Genomic DNA, 14296 nt, shown 5'->3' with positions numbered 1-14296 from the left:
TGGCCCGATTTTCAGAGGTAAGAAGAACTTACATCTTCCATTGGCATCAGCTGGAGAGCTATCACAAAGTTTCTCTCTCTACTTGCACTCACTTATAATAATGATTACCTCAAATATTTAAGCATTGACCATCATAAATACATTGCAATATTAAATGCAGTATAAACAAATCAACAGACGTTAAATGTTTTTAAATAGAAACATTAAAAGTTGAGTAAGAAATGCATTCATAATAGATTATTTTGGCCAAAAAAAACAAACTTTAAGGAAAAAATCTTTGTGTATGTAGGGTAGTTAGCATGGATGATCACTGTTATCTTTTGGTCTTGGAGTCTGTGAATGTATGAGTACAACAGTTCTTACTGCTCACTTCATATATCGTAGATAGAACAGGTTTCCTGCATTGTCCTCATGGGGCCCATAAGACTTGGAACTCTGCATTAAGGCAATAATTGTAATCAAACCACACACTTCGGTCAGTAATCCACAGGACTCAGGAAGGAGATGGTTTCCCTGATGCACAATTAGCTTTTATCTCTTGGATTTAGGTTTGGAGATTTTCACTTTCCTCTAAAGAATCAGGTCAGCCCTAGTTGTCTGGACATACATCCAAGCTCAAGACACCCAGATAAAGCTAAAAGTTGACTCACATAGTGCCAATAGACTTTTAAAATTAAAAGCAATGTAATTCAGCAATGTGTAAATCATATTCTTCCACTGGCAGCTATGCAGCTTTTAAAGCTCATCTGGTGATTCTTGTTCCAAAGCAGAAAGAAATGAGTGGTTTAATCCATCTTCACAAAACAGTTTCTCAAATAATTTCACAACATTTGTATAGCACAAGCAGATTTTCTGATATTTTTACTTATTTGTCTCTAATGGTGCCAATTACGCAAGCAAGACCAGAAAAGTAAACTATTAGGTCACACGATTCTGTTTTGGTTAATATACTTCTAGTCTTTGCAACCCTTTCATGACTGTACTACAACAGGGCCCCCACCCTTCACAATCCTGAGACCCTTCCCTCTATTCTTCCTCCCCACCCTGCAATTTTTGTTTTCACAGGCCTTTTTCTCAAGCACACAGCCTAGGTCAGTCAGGTAGTCCACCTCATGATGGACTGCAGCTTCAGGCCTCTGAGCGAAATAAAATTATGATCACATTTGACATGGCTGCTTTTCCTCCTGATGTTAGCATAACAACACAGTTCATGGCAACATAGCTCTGTTAGGGGCAGGGTTGCTGTTAGGGAGAAGAGACCTTGGGAAAACACGGTAGAAGTGTGACTTTAAAATCTATATGCAGATGAGGTCTTTCACACATCTCCTTACCTCTGCACTGGAAAGAGGAATACATAAGTCCCATATGGTATTATTTCTCTATTCCTTGGAAAACCAAAAAGGGCTCTCCTTGGGATCAGAATTCATACAGCAAACTCAAATCTCCTTCGCTCTACTCCACAAGACCATACCAAGACAACTTGTAGGATTTGGGGATGCAAGAATTCTGCATCTCTTTGGGTGTTGGCAACACTTAGAACTATCTTAATTTGAACTACTTCTGATCCCTTTTCTGTTTATGTCCTTGGTGCAGGTAGTTCAAAGAATGGCATTTTCCTTTCCCCCTCCTCCTCTTCTGCAAGTGCTCTGTGTTGTCCTCTGAACTCTTGTTCTCAGCCTCTCTTACTTCCCTCTCCGTCTGGCAGACAAGCTAACCTTTGGGGACCCTTGGGCTCTTAGTGTCACTACAGGGCAGAGGTTATAATTCATAGAAGAGCTGTCTCCTGCCAGGCTGTCAGCAATATGCTAATGTGATGGCTTGGCAAGTATTTGAGAATGTCACTTCTAGCAAAATAACTGTCCTGAATGGTATTCGTCTTATCTACTACCACATATCCATGAACAAAAGAGCCCTACAAAATTCAAGTCTAATATATATTTCAAATGAGATGCCTATAGGCACTTATGAGAACCTGTCAGTAGCCATATGCACTGTAATCCTCCTCTTCATACATATCTCCAGCATAATCCTTTCATGCACCATATATCTAAACCATATTCTCTACTGTGGAAGCAAAACCCATCTATAAATTTCAGAATTAATTCACACACATTAAACAGAATATGAGTCTTCATTACTTTGGTCAACAAGCAGTTAAAAAGATGTGGCAAATGACCAAATCATCAGTCTGCCATTCAATTTCAGCTATATGCTGTGCTACCATTTCATTTCAGGTTTTTCAAAGCCCTGCAGTTGAACTACAGCCGGGTATTTAATGCAGAATCGTATCTTTTGGGGGAATGTGTTATTTTTAAATGCCTAATAATTATGAATTCATTTGCCATTCTTTTTATAAGCAGGGGATGATAATGAACTCATCTGTTATTCATGTGAATGTCAAATGTGTTCCCAAAGGAGTTTTATTCTAACTCACTATTAGTTAGTGGACTCATAAAATAAAATGCTATCCATTTTCTACTCTGAACATGTAACACTTGGTAATTGTTCATCAAAGGGCAAATGTCATATTTTTCTTTAATAACTTTCAGTTCTGATTTAACCAGGTAAAGAGCTAGTTTTAGAGTAAGGTTACCTTTAGAATTAGTTAAAATTAGATTAGGTACACTGTAAATCTTACATTTAAAACACAATGAATGAGATCATGAGCTAGTATTTAAAATGTGGACATGTTATACTATAAATACACACACTTGAACTACAACCATTTAACACAACAAGACAAGCTACATAATAAATTACACTGTAGCCCTATATATAATGCCTAAAGATAGTTCAATGAAAGACACATTTTCAGTATTCATGAGGTTTTTATGCAGCTGCTCTACCGTAACAGAGAATTTAGAGACAGGATACTTACAGGCCACCGTAGGATTTGAATGTGATGACACTGGACAACGGGACTTTGACCTACAAACAGAAAATAAGCACAATAGAAAAACTGAGAGAATTCAGACTGTGACTGTTTTTCAGAAGGGTAAATCCAGGGTTTTCTTTATTAAATTACTTTAAAAATTTTTCTAAATCCCATATCTGTTAGATGTAGGACTTACCCCACAAAATGATAGCCCTGAAATATTTCGACAATACTTCCTTACATCAGACATACTGTGCTAGGCTTCCCTGTACCCTCTCCCATCTGCAAATTGCCCTCAAGTATTGTGTCATGTCACAATGACTATTTTAATCATTAAATGCTCTTTAGAAATGCTAACCAAAAAAGAGTGAATTATTATAAAGATGCATTGTCATAGAAGATGGTAGCAAATCCAGAATCCCAATTGTAATTGGAACAACTAGATTAATGTATTTACAGTTAGACATTACAATTCACAGGCAAAAGTGTTCTTTTAACAAAGAAGTAACAGAAGAGTATGTTTTTCATGTTCATCTCACTGGCAGATGAGCTATTTTGATACCTGATGTGATATTTGAAGAAATACATATATTTTTTAATTCCTTTCATTTAAATAATGATCTTGTTAAAAAATGTCTACCTTCAACGGCAGCAATGTCAGATAGCAGGGACTGAGTTATACAGATAATGGGAAAGTAAGAATATCAGAAGTAGTAAATGAAAGAGTGTAAAGAGCGTGAGAGTAACGAAAGAGTGTACAAGAAGGTTAAGACTATTATGTTGGGAATTGGGTGAAACTCTGTTGAAGCTTGTATGTTTAACAGCTGCTTTTCATTCAGAATGAATGTAAAAAGTAGTTATTTTATACAATAAATAACTGAAACAAAAATTGTCACCACCGTGAGCAGACTGAAGACTGTTTCCTGGAGTCAGGATACAAATGTGGGGGATGAGAAGAATAAGGAGACATACAGTTTTGTTTTGTGGAATTTGTGTGTGTAGGTATATATATCTATATAAATACTGTTTTCCTTGAAACCAGAGAATAACTCAGGAGACCTAGGAACAGACAAATCTTTCATATGTTTACAATGGGAAGCTGCAGGTCCCAGATTTTTGGACTCATTATTCTTTCACAGTTGGTAAAATTCTGTTGACTTCATTGGAGTAATTTGATTTATACATGTCTGAAAGGAGAACTGACTTTTGCTATAGAAAGTACATTAGAAAAATACTGTGTTGGAAAACACGGACAAGTAAGGCTCCAGCTCTGTGAGATACTGAATGCTACCAACTCCCACATACTCCATTTTAATCAGAAGCTTGCTAGTCTCCTCTAAAAGTGTTAAGGATATAAGAAAGAGTTAACAGTGGGAAGTGGTGAACATGAGTTATTTGGCTTTTGCTATCACACCAAAAAAAAGAACAACCTGCAGGACTCAGTAAGTGAAAGCAGATAGGGAGGGTGAGAGAGGTGACTCCTGACGTGCCATGAAGATCAGCGTTACTGGGGCTGCACTAATGACTGCTACAATTGCCAATGATGAAAGTAGCAACTGCAACAAGGAAGGTTTTGCTGGAACCCTACTGGCTTTTTGCCACAAAGGGTAACGTCGGCTGTTAATTAACATACTATTTATATCTCCAGGCTCTTTTAAGAGAATGTATGTAGCGCTTTTTAGTGGTTACAGGTTGATAGCACCAGAGCACCTTAATGGCAAAACACTGGCATTTGCCAGTTCAAACCCAGTGCACTGGGAACAATTTTTCTTTGCGTATAAAAGCTGGAGAAAGGTAAATGCACCAAAGTGACATAAACAGTGATTTTATAAAATCAGACACAGAAAGGAGGATTGGCATGACATTCAGGATGACATGTACAGATCAGAAGCACTGGAAGATATGAGGTTAAGTAATTCAGATATTGAGGATAAAGAAGGGTAGTATTTCTAGGGAAAAAGAAAAAAAAGACATTCAATAAATAATGGTAAGTTACAATACTGTAGAAGGAGAAATACTTATGACTGACATGCATATTTTTATAAACTGCAACAGTCTACTGCAGCTAATGAACATTCTTTTGAAACAATAGCTAAAAATATTTTGTGAGGCATGACTAGTGAAGCCCCATCTGGAACAGTGGAAGCAGTTCTTGGCCATTTTACGATTAAAAGATTTTTATAGAAGTGAGAACAGTAGAGGGCAAGCAAGATTCACTGATTTTTGCTGTTCACAAAGATTAAAGAAAAAAGTTCTTCAGTCTTCGGAAGAAAGAACAGAAAAGAATATCTCATTTTTCTGAAAGGAAGAGAGAGATGACAGCTTCTGCGCTATCTGAACAGGGTAAAATACCAGAGCAAGGGAGCATGAACCTAGGCTAAGAACTGGGCATTGGAGGAACGTAGGTGGAATTCCTTCACACCAAAGGCTAGTTAATATGTGCAAAAAGATAGCAAAAGCAGCAGCCAGAAGAACTTAAAGGACTTCACGAGAAGATTAAACAATATCTAAAAAAGAAAGCTCAACATAGCAGTCTTAAATCAAAAGGAAGATCAAAATTTATGTTCCGTAGCTACCTTTCATGGTAGCATTTTCTGTCATCCTAAACAATTAACATTGTTAACAGTAGTTTAATGCTGTTAACATTCCCCGCTTTTCTGAAATTTCTGCTCCTTGCATTAAATGAACTTTAGTATAAGTTTCATTTCACAGTTTTTAGAGAAGATGTAAAATCTTAAAGTGCTGACCGCTGGTGATGGTTAAAGATCTGGTGCTATCTTTGAAACAAACAGGCATATAATCCTGGTGCCTGATCAGATTTTAATGTGAGCGATCACATTCTATCCTCCTAAATTACTCATTCATTTGAAAATGAAAGATAACATTCTTTCCTAATATACCTCAACTTCTGTTTCCTATTAAATTGCTGCTAGGTTTCATTAGAGATGGCTGTATGTCTGCATTGAATAAACAGATACCATCATATTGTTCTAAATTTATTAACTTAAAACTTTTAAAGCTGGCACTTTGGACTCCTCAGAAATGAGAAATGCTATTAATACATATGGTCACTCCACATTAGTGGAAAACATTTTGTGAAGGAGACCAACTACAAACAGCCATGTCAAAAAAATATGTCCTAAGGTTTATTATTAATGTATCAGCTAGCAGAAATTACTGTAGCTCCACTGACCTCAATGAAATCATGGTGAATTTATGCTGAGAATATAGCCACATAAACTACATCTTCCTTCTATCGCTGCATAATGGAAAAATACATTCAGAAAGTATAGGATATTGCATTAACACAGTATTTCAGGAAGATTCCAGTTCACAAAATCAAGTGAAAAGAATTCCATGAAAAAGCAACTACTAGTCTCCCTTTTCATTTATTGCAAGTGTTTTGATCTTTAGTTTTTTAATTAAATAACTTTTCTAACCCCACTGACACTTTATACAGTTAATGTTCCTATCTCTAGTTAGAACACTGTCCAGTCCTAGATATATAGTTTGACAAACAACATTTTAGAATATGGCCTTTTACAAACCTATGCCCAGTGTTGCAATGCAAGTTCCATGCACAGATGGTTTAAAAGGACCAAACCCTACATTTGCACAAGAGTGAAAAATGTCTGTAAAACAATGTTAATTTTAAAATAACACATACTGGATTCACAGTATGGCGAAATTATAACATAGCTCAAAATATGAAACAGGGCCAGGATTCCAGTAACACAACATGTTAGGACCTTTTGTCTGCTGGCTGGTATCACATCCTGAGATGACTTTTTATACAGAATTTAGAAGAGACTTCAATAGGAGCTTGATACATGGAACAATAGCAGGATATGGCCTCTAACTGGTAGGAACAATTACTGTTTTCAGACATGCAAGTTAACTTTCATTAACTTTATTGGATTTTGTACACGCTTTCTGGCCTAGATTCTGAGCTGCCTTTAATTTCTCCTGGGCACAGCTGAGATAGGGAGCATATCAAAGAATGGTAACTACTCTCTCTAAGCAGAATATACTGAGGCAAACTCACAAGAGCCTTAGGAGTCTAACAGACCAGTTCGGAAAAGCAATACAGGCAGAACCACTTTCTTCCCAGCTACACCCATAACGCCTTGGAGGCTGCAGGGCAAGGGCAGAGTTGTCTAGACTCTCTCCACAACGGGTGGGAACTCCTCAGACCAAAGGAATTCTCAGCATGTAAATCTTCCAGTTTTACAGCAGATCCATCCAAAAAAGATCATTATGATGGGAAGATGCAAATATAGAATTTAACCTCTGAATTTTGGGGGCTGTAAGTACAGACTCGTCTCTAGAATATTATCCTCCGTAATAAAACTAACAGCTCCATAGAGATTCTAGCTGTATATCTTGTTCACTGTTTTGGAGTTTGGTTTTCAGAGAATATACTGTGGTATAATGTTTCCTTTAATTCTAAGAAAGTGGAAGATGATATATTTTGAAAAGAGGGCTCTCCCTTCCCCCTTCTTTCCTTCCTTAGCTCTGACTTCTCTACTGTCTCAAGCATAAACTACTTTCCTTCACTCTTAAGGCCCTTTATCCACCCTATCTGTCCTTCATATCTTTATTTGACTGGCTATGACCTTCATCATCTATTATTTAAAATTCAAACACTTCTGTAATTTCTGACAGTTTCCCCATACATATGTGCAATGTCACTTTAGGCTGCACTTTCTCATTTTGCACCAGTGCTGCTTAAGCTGCCCGAGGCTATTAATTCTCAACTTTGTATAGCCCCCCCAATATGCCAACATAGCTTTTTGTGCAGCCCTCTGATAAACCAGACCGGAGAACTGATTTGGCTGAAAAATAATCCAGGGAAAAGAATGATTGTTTTTCAGCTTGATCTTCTGCCTCACATCTGCACTACCAGCAGTGTGAACACAACAGAATGGGTGGGACAGGAAAGGGAACAATCAGCTGAGGTAGGGCTGCTTAAACCAACACTACTACTGCAGAAATGCATATGGAAACACAGCCTAAATATGTTATTTTAAGTACCTCTTTAAATCTCTCACCTGTCACAGTGCCTATTAAAAGAACTGGTACTAATAAAGCAAGTATTATATGACTCCTGCTTATGATGCAGCCCAATTTTGGCTCATTGTTTCCTTGTTCTAGTTGTTCTTTTCTTGTAGTTAGACTATAAGACCCTCAGAACACAGATCATATTTTGGTTGACTTGAGAACAATCTGACTCCCACTACAATCAGTGCGAATTTTAACTCAGATTGGAAATGAATTAGATCTCACCTAGTGAGGCACCATTTTCCCCAGATACTAGTCAATTTGATTTTTTAGAAGGGCGATTCTTTTGTGCAGCTTTGAATCACTCAGAAATATCTTTCTGCAAGCAGTTTTATTTCTCCCATCACCATTTCTCTAATAGCTCTTGTCAAGAATGATGGGTTGTAATTCTGAATTAAAAAAATGAATTTGTATCTCTCACTCGTAACGTGACAATTCTAAAATTTTTGTGATTTTAGAACATGAGATAAGCAATAGTGCTAAACAGCTGGAGTCAGAAAGAACAGCTACATCACACCTAAATTAAACCGATTTAATTGCACTACCATACTAGACTCCCCCCATACTGTTAAAAGATTTTGATTTTTTTTACTGAGTTCACTCACTATATTTGACTGCCTATGAGGCACAGCAGAGTCATCAGCCAGCAGGAGAAAATCTGCTAAAGTTAGCAAAATACAAAAGTACTGACTATATAAATGAAGGAACTGAACACATTCAGGGTTCCTTGTAACAAGAAATGTAAAGGAACTCAAGTTTTAACTGAAGCAAAGGGCCAATGAAACAGATGTTGCAGTTTCCTGAAGCCAGCTTACCCAAAGAATAAACTCTTCTTCAAATATAAATGGAAATTTTCCATTGAACGATGAAAAATGTTTTGAGGGTCTACAGTTCTTTCCACTTCAAGATACTGACAAAAATATTTGATAGTACAATTGTGTCTTCCTGATTCCACTAAACAATAAATTCACAGTTCTGTTAATATATTTGCTATTATCTCTAAAAAAGAAAAAAATGGTACGTATTACCATGCAGTCATTTTGCTTAGATAAAATAGGAGCACAACTACGGATAAGTTTGCAGGCAAATACAGCAAGGAACATCTGCAGAGGTGAAGAATGTGAAGTGTTTTTAATAAGAGCAGAATATATTTAATTTACTCTTTCATTCAGGGAGCTCTGTGATGCAATATTTAATCAAAAAGAGATCACTGTGCACAATCAGTAGCCCTGATATTGCACAAGAATGTCAAACCTAGGTCTGAGATTTGTACTGAACCTCACAATCTTCTGTGCCAGTGGAGTGAGTGATTTACATTTCTATCCACATCAAAAGCTTTTGCAATTGTTTTATATTTATATACACGATAGTCTTAAAGAATGTAGGGTGTTAAAAACATTAGAAAAAGCCAGAATTCAACACTATTTTCCCAAAAGCAACAGAAGGTGTCACTGCTAACTGAATTTAAACAAATGAATCCCATAAGTGGAGAACTTTGCCTTTGTTTTAAAAGGAACATAAAAGTTGTCTGAGAGAGGGGAAGCTGGGTTCCCTTCCCAAGTATTCACCAGCTCCAAACATAACACTGAATTTAAAAAATGGAAATAACTGTTTTACACCATTTAATTCTTCTCTCCCCTGTTTGCCATTATTCCCTGCAGCTGTTTCACCTCAGGCTATGATTCATAGTCAAAGCGAGAGAAGTTTAGGCCAGTATTTGGACAGAAGCCCTCCAAAGGGCTTTTTAACCCATTAGCAAGAGCCTTCAAGCTCTAGTAAATGGTGATTTTCTCTTCAAATCCATGATGACTCAAGATCCAGACAATATTAAGACCACGAAGATGCTGGAGAAACCATTTCCAACCAAAGATGTAATACTGAGTGCCCAAGTAGTCTGTGGCTCTGAAAAGTTTCTGTAGAGCACGTTTTAACTTGGATAGTGATTTTGTGTCTCTCTAAACTTATGATATTGTTTTAACTGTATGCGATAGCCTTCACTCCCTTGTCTTCCTTGATATTGTGGTGTTGCTATTCTATGTTAAACAGCTGTTACATCCCATGCCAGAGATGGCTGCATAACGCCGATGGGTGAGGCGTTCTTTTCTAAATATAAATACACGCAGCTTTTAAAACACTTTGTGGTCCCTTGGGAATCTCCCTGTAAATTCGGACACAGATATGCGTGAGGCTCATATAAAATACACCCCCACCCCGGCAGCCTGGTGAGTTTAGCTTTCAAGGTCCCAGGGACTCACATCCTTTTCCCTGCGGACTTCCCTTCTGCGCGGCGGAGGTCACACCGTGGGCAAGGCCGTGGGCAAGGGCGGGCAAGGCCGAGGCCTGGCACCGGCACCGGCGGTCTCTTGGCCTGGCTGCTGCGTGGCGCGGGGCGAGCGCCCGGGCTGTAATTCAAACACATGGCGGCTATTAGCCCTCCGGGTCTCACAGGTGCCCCCAGGCTCTGCAGGGCTCCCGCCTGCTGCCTCCCTCCAGCACAGACCCAGCTCCTCTTTCCTTTCCTTTCCTTTCCTTTCCTTTCCTTTCCTTTCCTTTCCTTTCCTTTCCTTTCCTTTCCTTTCCTTTCCTTTCCTTTCCTTTCCTTTCCTTTCCTTCCCCCCCCCTTTTTTCCCCTTCTCTTTCCTTCCCAAGCGAAAGGCAACTCGGGTCACTTGAATTATTTAGCGGGGCGTTTTTAAGCGCCTCCAGGGCTTTGCCTCTGCCGCGCAGCTCGGGTCTGCGCGTTTATGTATTATTTTTTCCCTCCAGCACGCAGGGTGGAGCTGCTCCGCTTCCCTCACGGAGGAGGGAGGGAGGGAGGGAGCGCGCGCAGGTGGCGGCGGAGGGCGGGAAGCGGCGCGGGGCGCAGAGGCCGCGGCGGCCGGGGCCGCCCGGCGGCCGGCGCTAACGCTGCTCTCTCTCTCTGTCTCCCCCCCCCCCCGCCCCTTCCTCCTCCATCTTCCTCTCCCTCCCTCCCCCCATTCATTCCGCCTCCCCTCCCACCGCCTCCCTCCCCGCTGCAGGCGGAGCGGGCCCGGCAGGAGGCGGAGCGGGCCGCCGCACGTCCCCCGGCCGGTCGGCCGGCCCCCCCGCCATGGGTCGGAAGCGCTGCGTGGGGGGAGACGGCTCCAAGATGGCGGCGGGTTGCTGCGGGGTGAAGAAGCAGAAACTCTCCAGCTCCCCTCCCTCGGGCTCGGCCGGCCCGGGAGGCGGCGGCAGCGGCTCCCGCTGCGGCGGGGCGGCGGCGGCGGGGGGCGAGCCGGGGGCGCTGCCCCCGCCGGGCGGCCCCCGCCTCAACGGCCTCGGGGGGCTGGCGGGGGGCGCCGCCGGCTGCGCCCTGTCCCCGCCGCTGCCGCCCAGCTGCGGCGGGGGCCCCGCCGGCCTCTCGCCGCCGGCCGCCTCGCTGCTGTCCTCCCCCGGCGCCGGCTCCGGCGGGCCCGGCTGCAGGAAGATGGTGGTGTCGGCCGAGATGTGCTGCTTCTGCTTCGACGTGCTCTACTGTCACCTGTACGGCTACCAGCCCCCGCGGAGCCCCCGCTTCACCAACGACCCCTAGTGAGTATCGCCCGCCGCCCGCGCCCCCGCCGCCCCGCGCCCGGCCCTCGTGGGCGCCTCGTGCGCGCGCGCGGCTCCCCCGGCCGGGCGCCCTGCCGGCACCCGCCTCCGCGCCGCCGCCGCCGGCCCCTGTCCTCGCCTGGCCCCGCGCGGCCCGCGTGTCCCGCCGCCGCCGCCGCTCGCGCGGGCCCGGCCGCGGGCGCCCCGGCACGGAGCCGCGCCCGGCCCCTCCGGCCCCGCGGCGCCTGCTGCCTCGCGCCCCCCGCCGCCTCCCTCGGTGCGGGGCGCCGGGCCGGGCCCCGGCGGCGGCCGGCAGCGAGCCGTGCCCGGCGGAGGCGGCTGCTCGGGGTGTGCGCGCCGGCTGCCCGGGCGCCGCTCCCGCCTCGTCGCCGCGCAGCCCTCGCCGGGCCCCCGCGCGGGGCAGCCTCTCCGTGCGCTGCCGCCGCCGCCGCCTCGCCCGCGCTTCCTGGCGGGACGTGTCGCGGGAAGCCCGGCTCCGCGAGCGCCGAGTGAGTTCCCTCCGTCGGGCACCGGTGACGCTGTGCTGTTTGGCCTCAAACCGTGCAGAGCCCTTGCTTCATAACGACCGCCGGAGACTTCCCGGTGTGAGATGCCCCGCGCCCCGAGTAACCTGCCCCGTCGCGCTCCCAAAGCTGCGAGCAGAGCGCGTGAGCACCTGTCCCCCCACCCTCCTTTGCCTCGCGGGAGCCCCCGCGGAGGGCCGCTTCGTGGGCCCTGGCTGCTCGCGCTCGGCGCCCTTCGAGCCCAGCGCGCGAGCGGCCTCCCGGCACGTGCCGCCAGCATGGCGGCACCTGCGACCGCCTGCGCGGCGGCACCAGGCACCAGGCGCGCTCTCGCAGGTACTTCAGGGAGTAACTTCTCCCCGACAGGAAGCTCCTTCCTCTCGGCTGGGATGAGTAACCGGCTCCGTGCGTGCTCCAAGTCTGCTTGAACGCAGAGTTAACATAGGAGGTGGCTGAGACGAAGTTCCACTGTTTTACTGTGCTTTAAAATGGGATGGAGCTCACACGTGCGTTTCCAGGCCTCAGCCGAGAGCGAGTCGATCCGCAGGAATGCCTCTGGCCGTTTCCTCTTACGTATAGCGTGGCTATCGTATTTGGGTGGAACCTGTTCTTCACCAATACTCAGTGGATACAGTTTGTTTGCCTCTTAGACCATTGCGTACCCTCACCAATGCTAATAGTTATTGTGCAGTCCATGTTTCATTAACGACATGTAGCGTATACTTCTCTGTATTTAAAATAATGTCATGTATTAATGATTGTTTTTGGCGTCTTTGCTGTTCTAACATCTAGGATCTATACATCTCTTGCATACTTTCAGCTGCTGTCATGACAACCCAGCTCTGTGGATTCCTACTTAACCTGCCACCCCAGCAAGTCTTCCCTATGTGCTCTTCATAACTCCAGTGTGATTCCATCAGAGTACCCGTAATGAAAGGAGGGCAGAGAGACTCCGCTGTGAGTTTCTTTACCCAGGTCTTTTGTAAATCCATGTCTGTCCTTTTGTAGGTACCAATTGTTTAGGAACTTCTTAGGTAGCCATTTTGCTCTGCGCTGTCCTGTGTCTGTTCTCCATCCCAGACCACTGTAGGTTACAGCATCAGCTTTGTGCGGCTTTACTATCTTTCATTGCAGTGAGAGAGCTGACATCTGGCCGTGTCTTTCCTTAACAACATTACCTTGTTACCACAGTGCTGTTGGGTGTTTGTTTGTTTGTTTTTTCTCAATTGTATCACAGTGTTTTATTAGAGATTAATGTTACTGTCCCTGTTTTATTAATGGAGGAAACTGAGGCAGAGATGAAGACTGTTGCCAATGAAATACTTTCCAGTAAGCACTTTGATTCCTCTTTGTAACCTGTAGATCACTTTAGCTTTTTTTTCTGCTTGCTTACTTTAAAAAGAACACAGTCCTGAATTAACTAAAATTATTTTTCTAAAACTCATGTGTGTGCTTAAATATTCTTGAAATTTAGTTGCCTGGCCTGCAGAAAAGCTGCTAGGTCAATGGACTTTTGAAAATGGCATTGCCATCAAAATTAGTGATCTAGTTTCTGCATATTCCCTTGCTTGTGCCAGCATACACAGTGTATCAGATTGGAGAAATGATTCAATCGTTATTGTATTTTTTTTGCCAGGTTAGTTTTCATAAAGATTGGTTCCCCTAGATCTTTGCATGGCTTCACGAACACTTGTGCCTGCACAAGTGTGGGGTGGGAATAAGCAGACAGATGGCAGAACTGCTGCTTTCAGCAGCCTCGTGAGCTGATTGTGTTTGTGCAGTTGGGGAAATAACTTTGGAAGAAGTTGTTTGGTGTTGCATGTAAAATTGTAGGTTGGTGAATAATTTGCTTGTGCTAAGTGTTCAGAGGCAGCATGACTCTTAGCAGGCAAAAGGCTTGCAGGCAGCCTTGTCAATAACTGGGTAGCTCAAAAGGTACGGTGTTGTCTTTGAAGCCGAGCTGCATCCTGTACAGCAAAAAATCTGATACACTGACTGGAAAAATCCAGTCCCGAATGTTTTTACTTTCTGCCAAAAATCCTTTTAGAAGTTGTGTCCTTACACCAAAATTTCTAGTCTAAGAGTAGCAGTCTAAAATAAGAGTCTGCGTGTGTACTTAAGAAATATATATTTTTTAATAATGTTAATTACAGGGAGGATGAAAGACGTGGAAGCAGAGATCCTCACAGAAGCATGACTCATGTTCCTCACAGGTCTTTGAACAATGGAACTGGGCATGATCAAAGAAAAGCAGGTGGCTGAATCACTTGGACAAGGGGCTCTG

The 14296-nt window shown here is 43.6% G+C and overlaps 1 protein-coding gene across 2 annotated transcripts in view; it reads left to right on the top strand.

Annotated features, from left to right (window-relative positions):
• AMMECR1 (AMMECR nuclear protein 1) overlaps positions 1–14296 on the top strand; it is a 105101-nt gene that overhangs the window by 15866 nt on the left and 74939 nt on the right. Inside the window, exon 2 of one of the 2 annotated variants that reach the window (XM_067304323.1) lies at positions 10957–11488. In XM_067304323.1, the coding sequence (XP_067160424.1) occupies positions 10957–11488 (532 nt within the window). Of the gene's footprint in view, positions 1–10956; positions 11489–14296 lie in introns of those variants that run through there. The other variant, XM_067304324.1, reaches the window with a different exon arrangement.

This window comes from Apteryx mantelli, chromosome 13, assembly GCF_036417845.1.
Source record: "Apteryx mantelli isolate bAptMan1 chromosome 13, bAptMan1.hap1, whole genome shotgun sequence".
In the NCBI taxonomy this organism is placed as follows: domain Eukaryota; kingdom Metazoa; phylum Chordata; class Aves; order Apterygiformes; family Apterygidae; genus Apteryx; species Apteryx mantelli.
The sequence above is the reverse complement of the archived record's forward strand: the minus strand, read 5'-3'. Positions and strand labels throughout refer to the sequence as shown.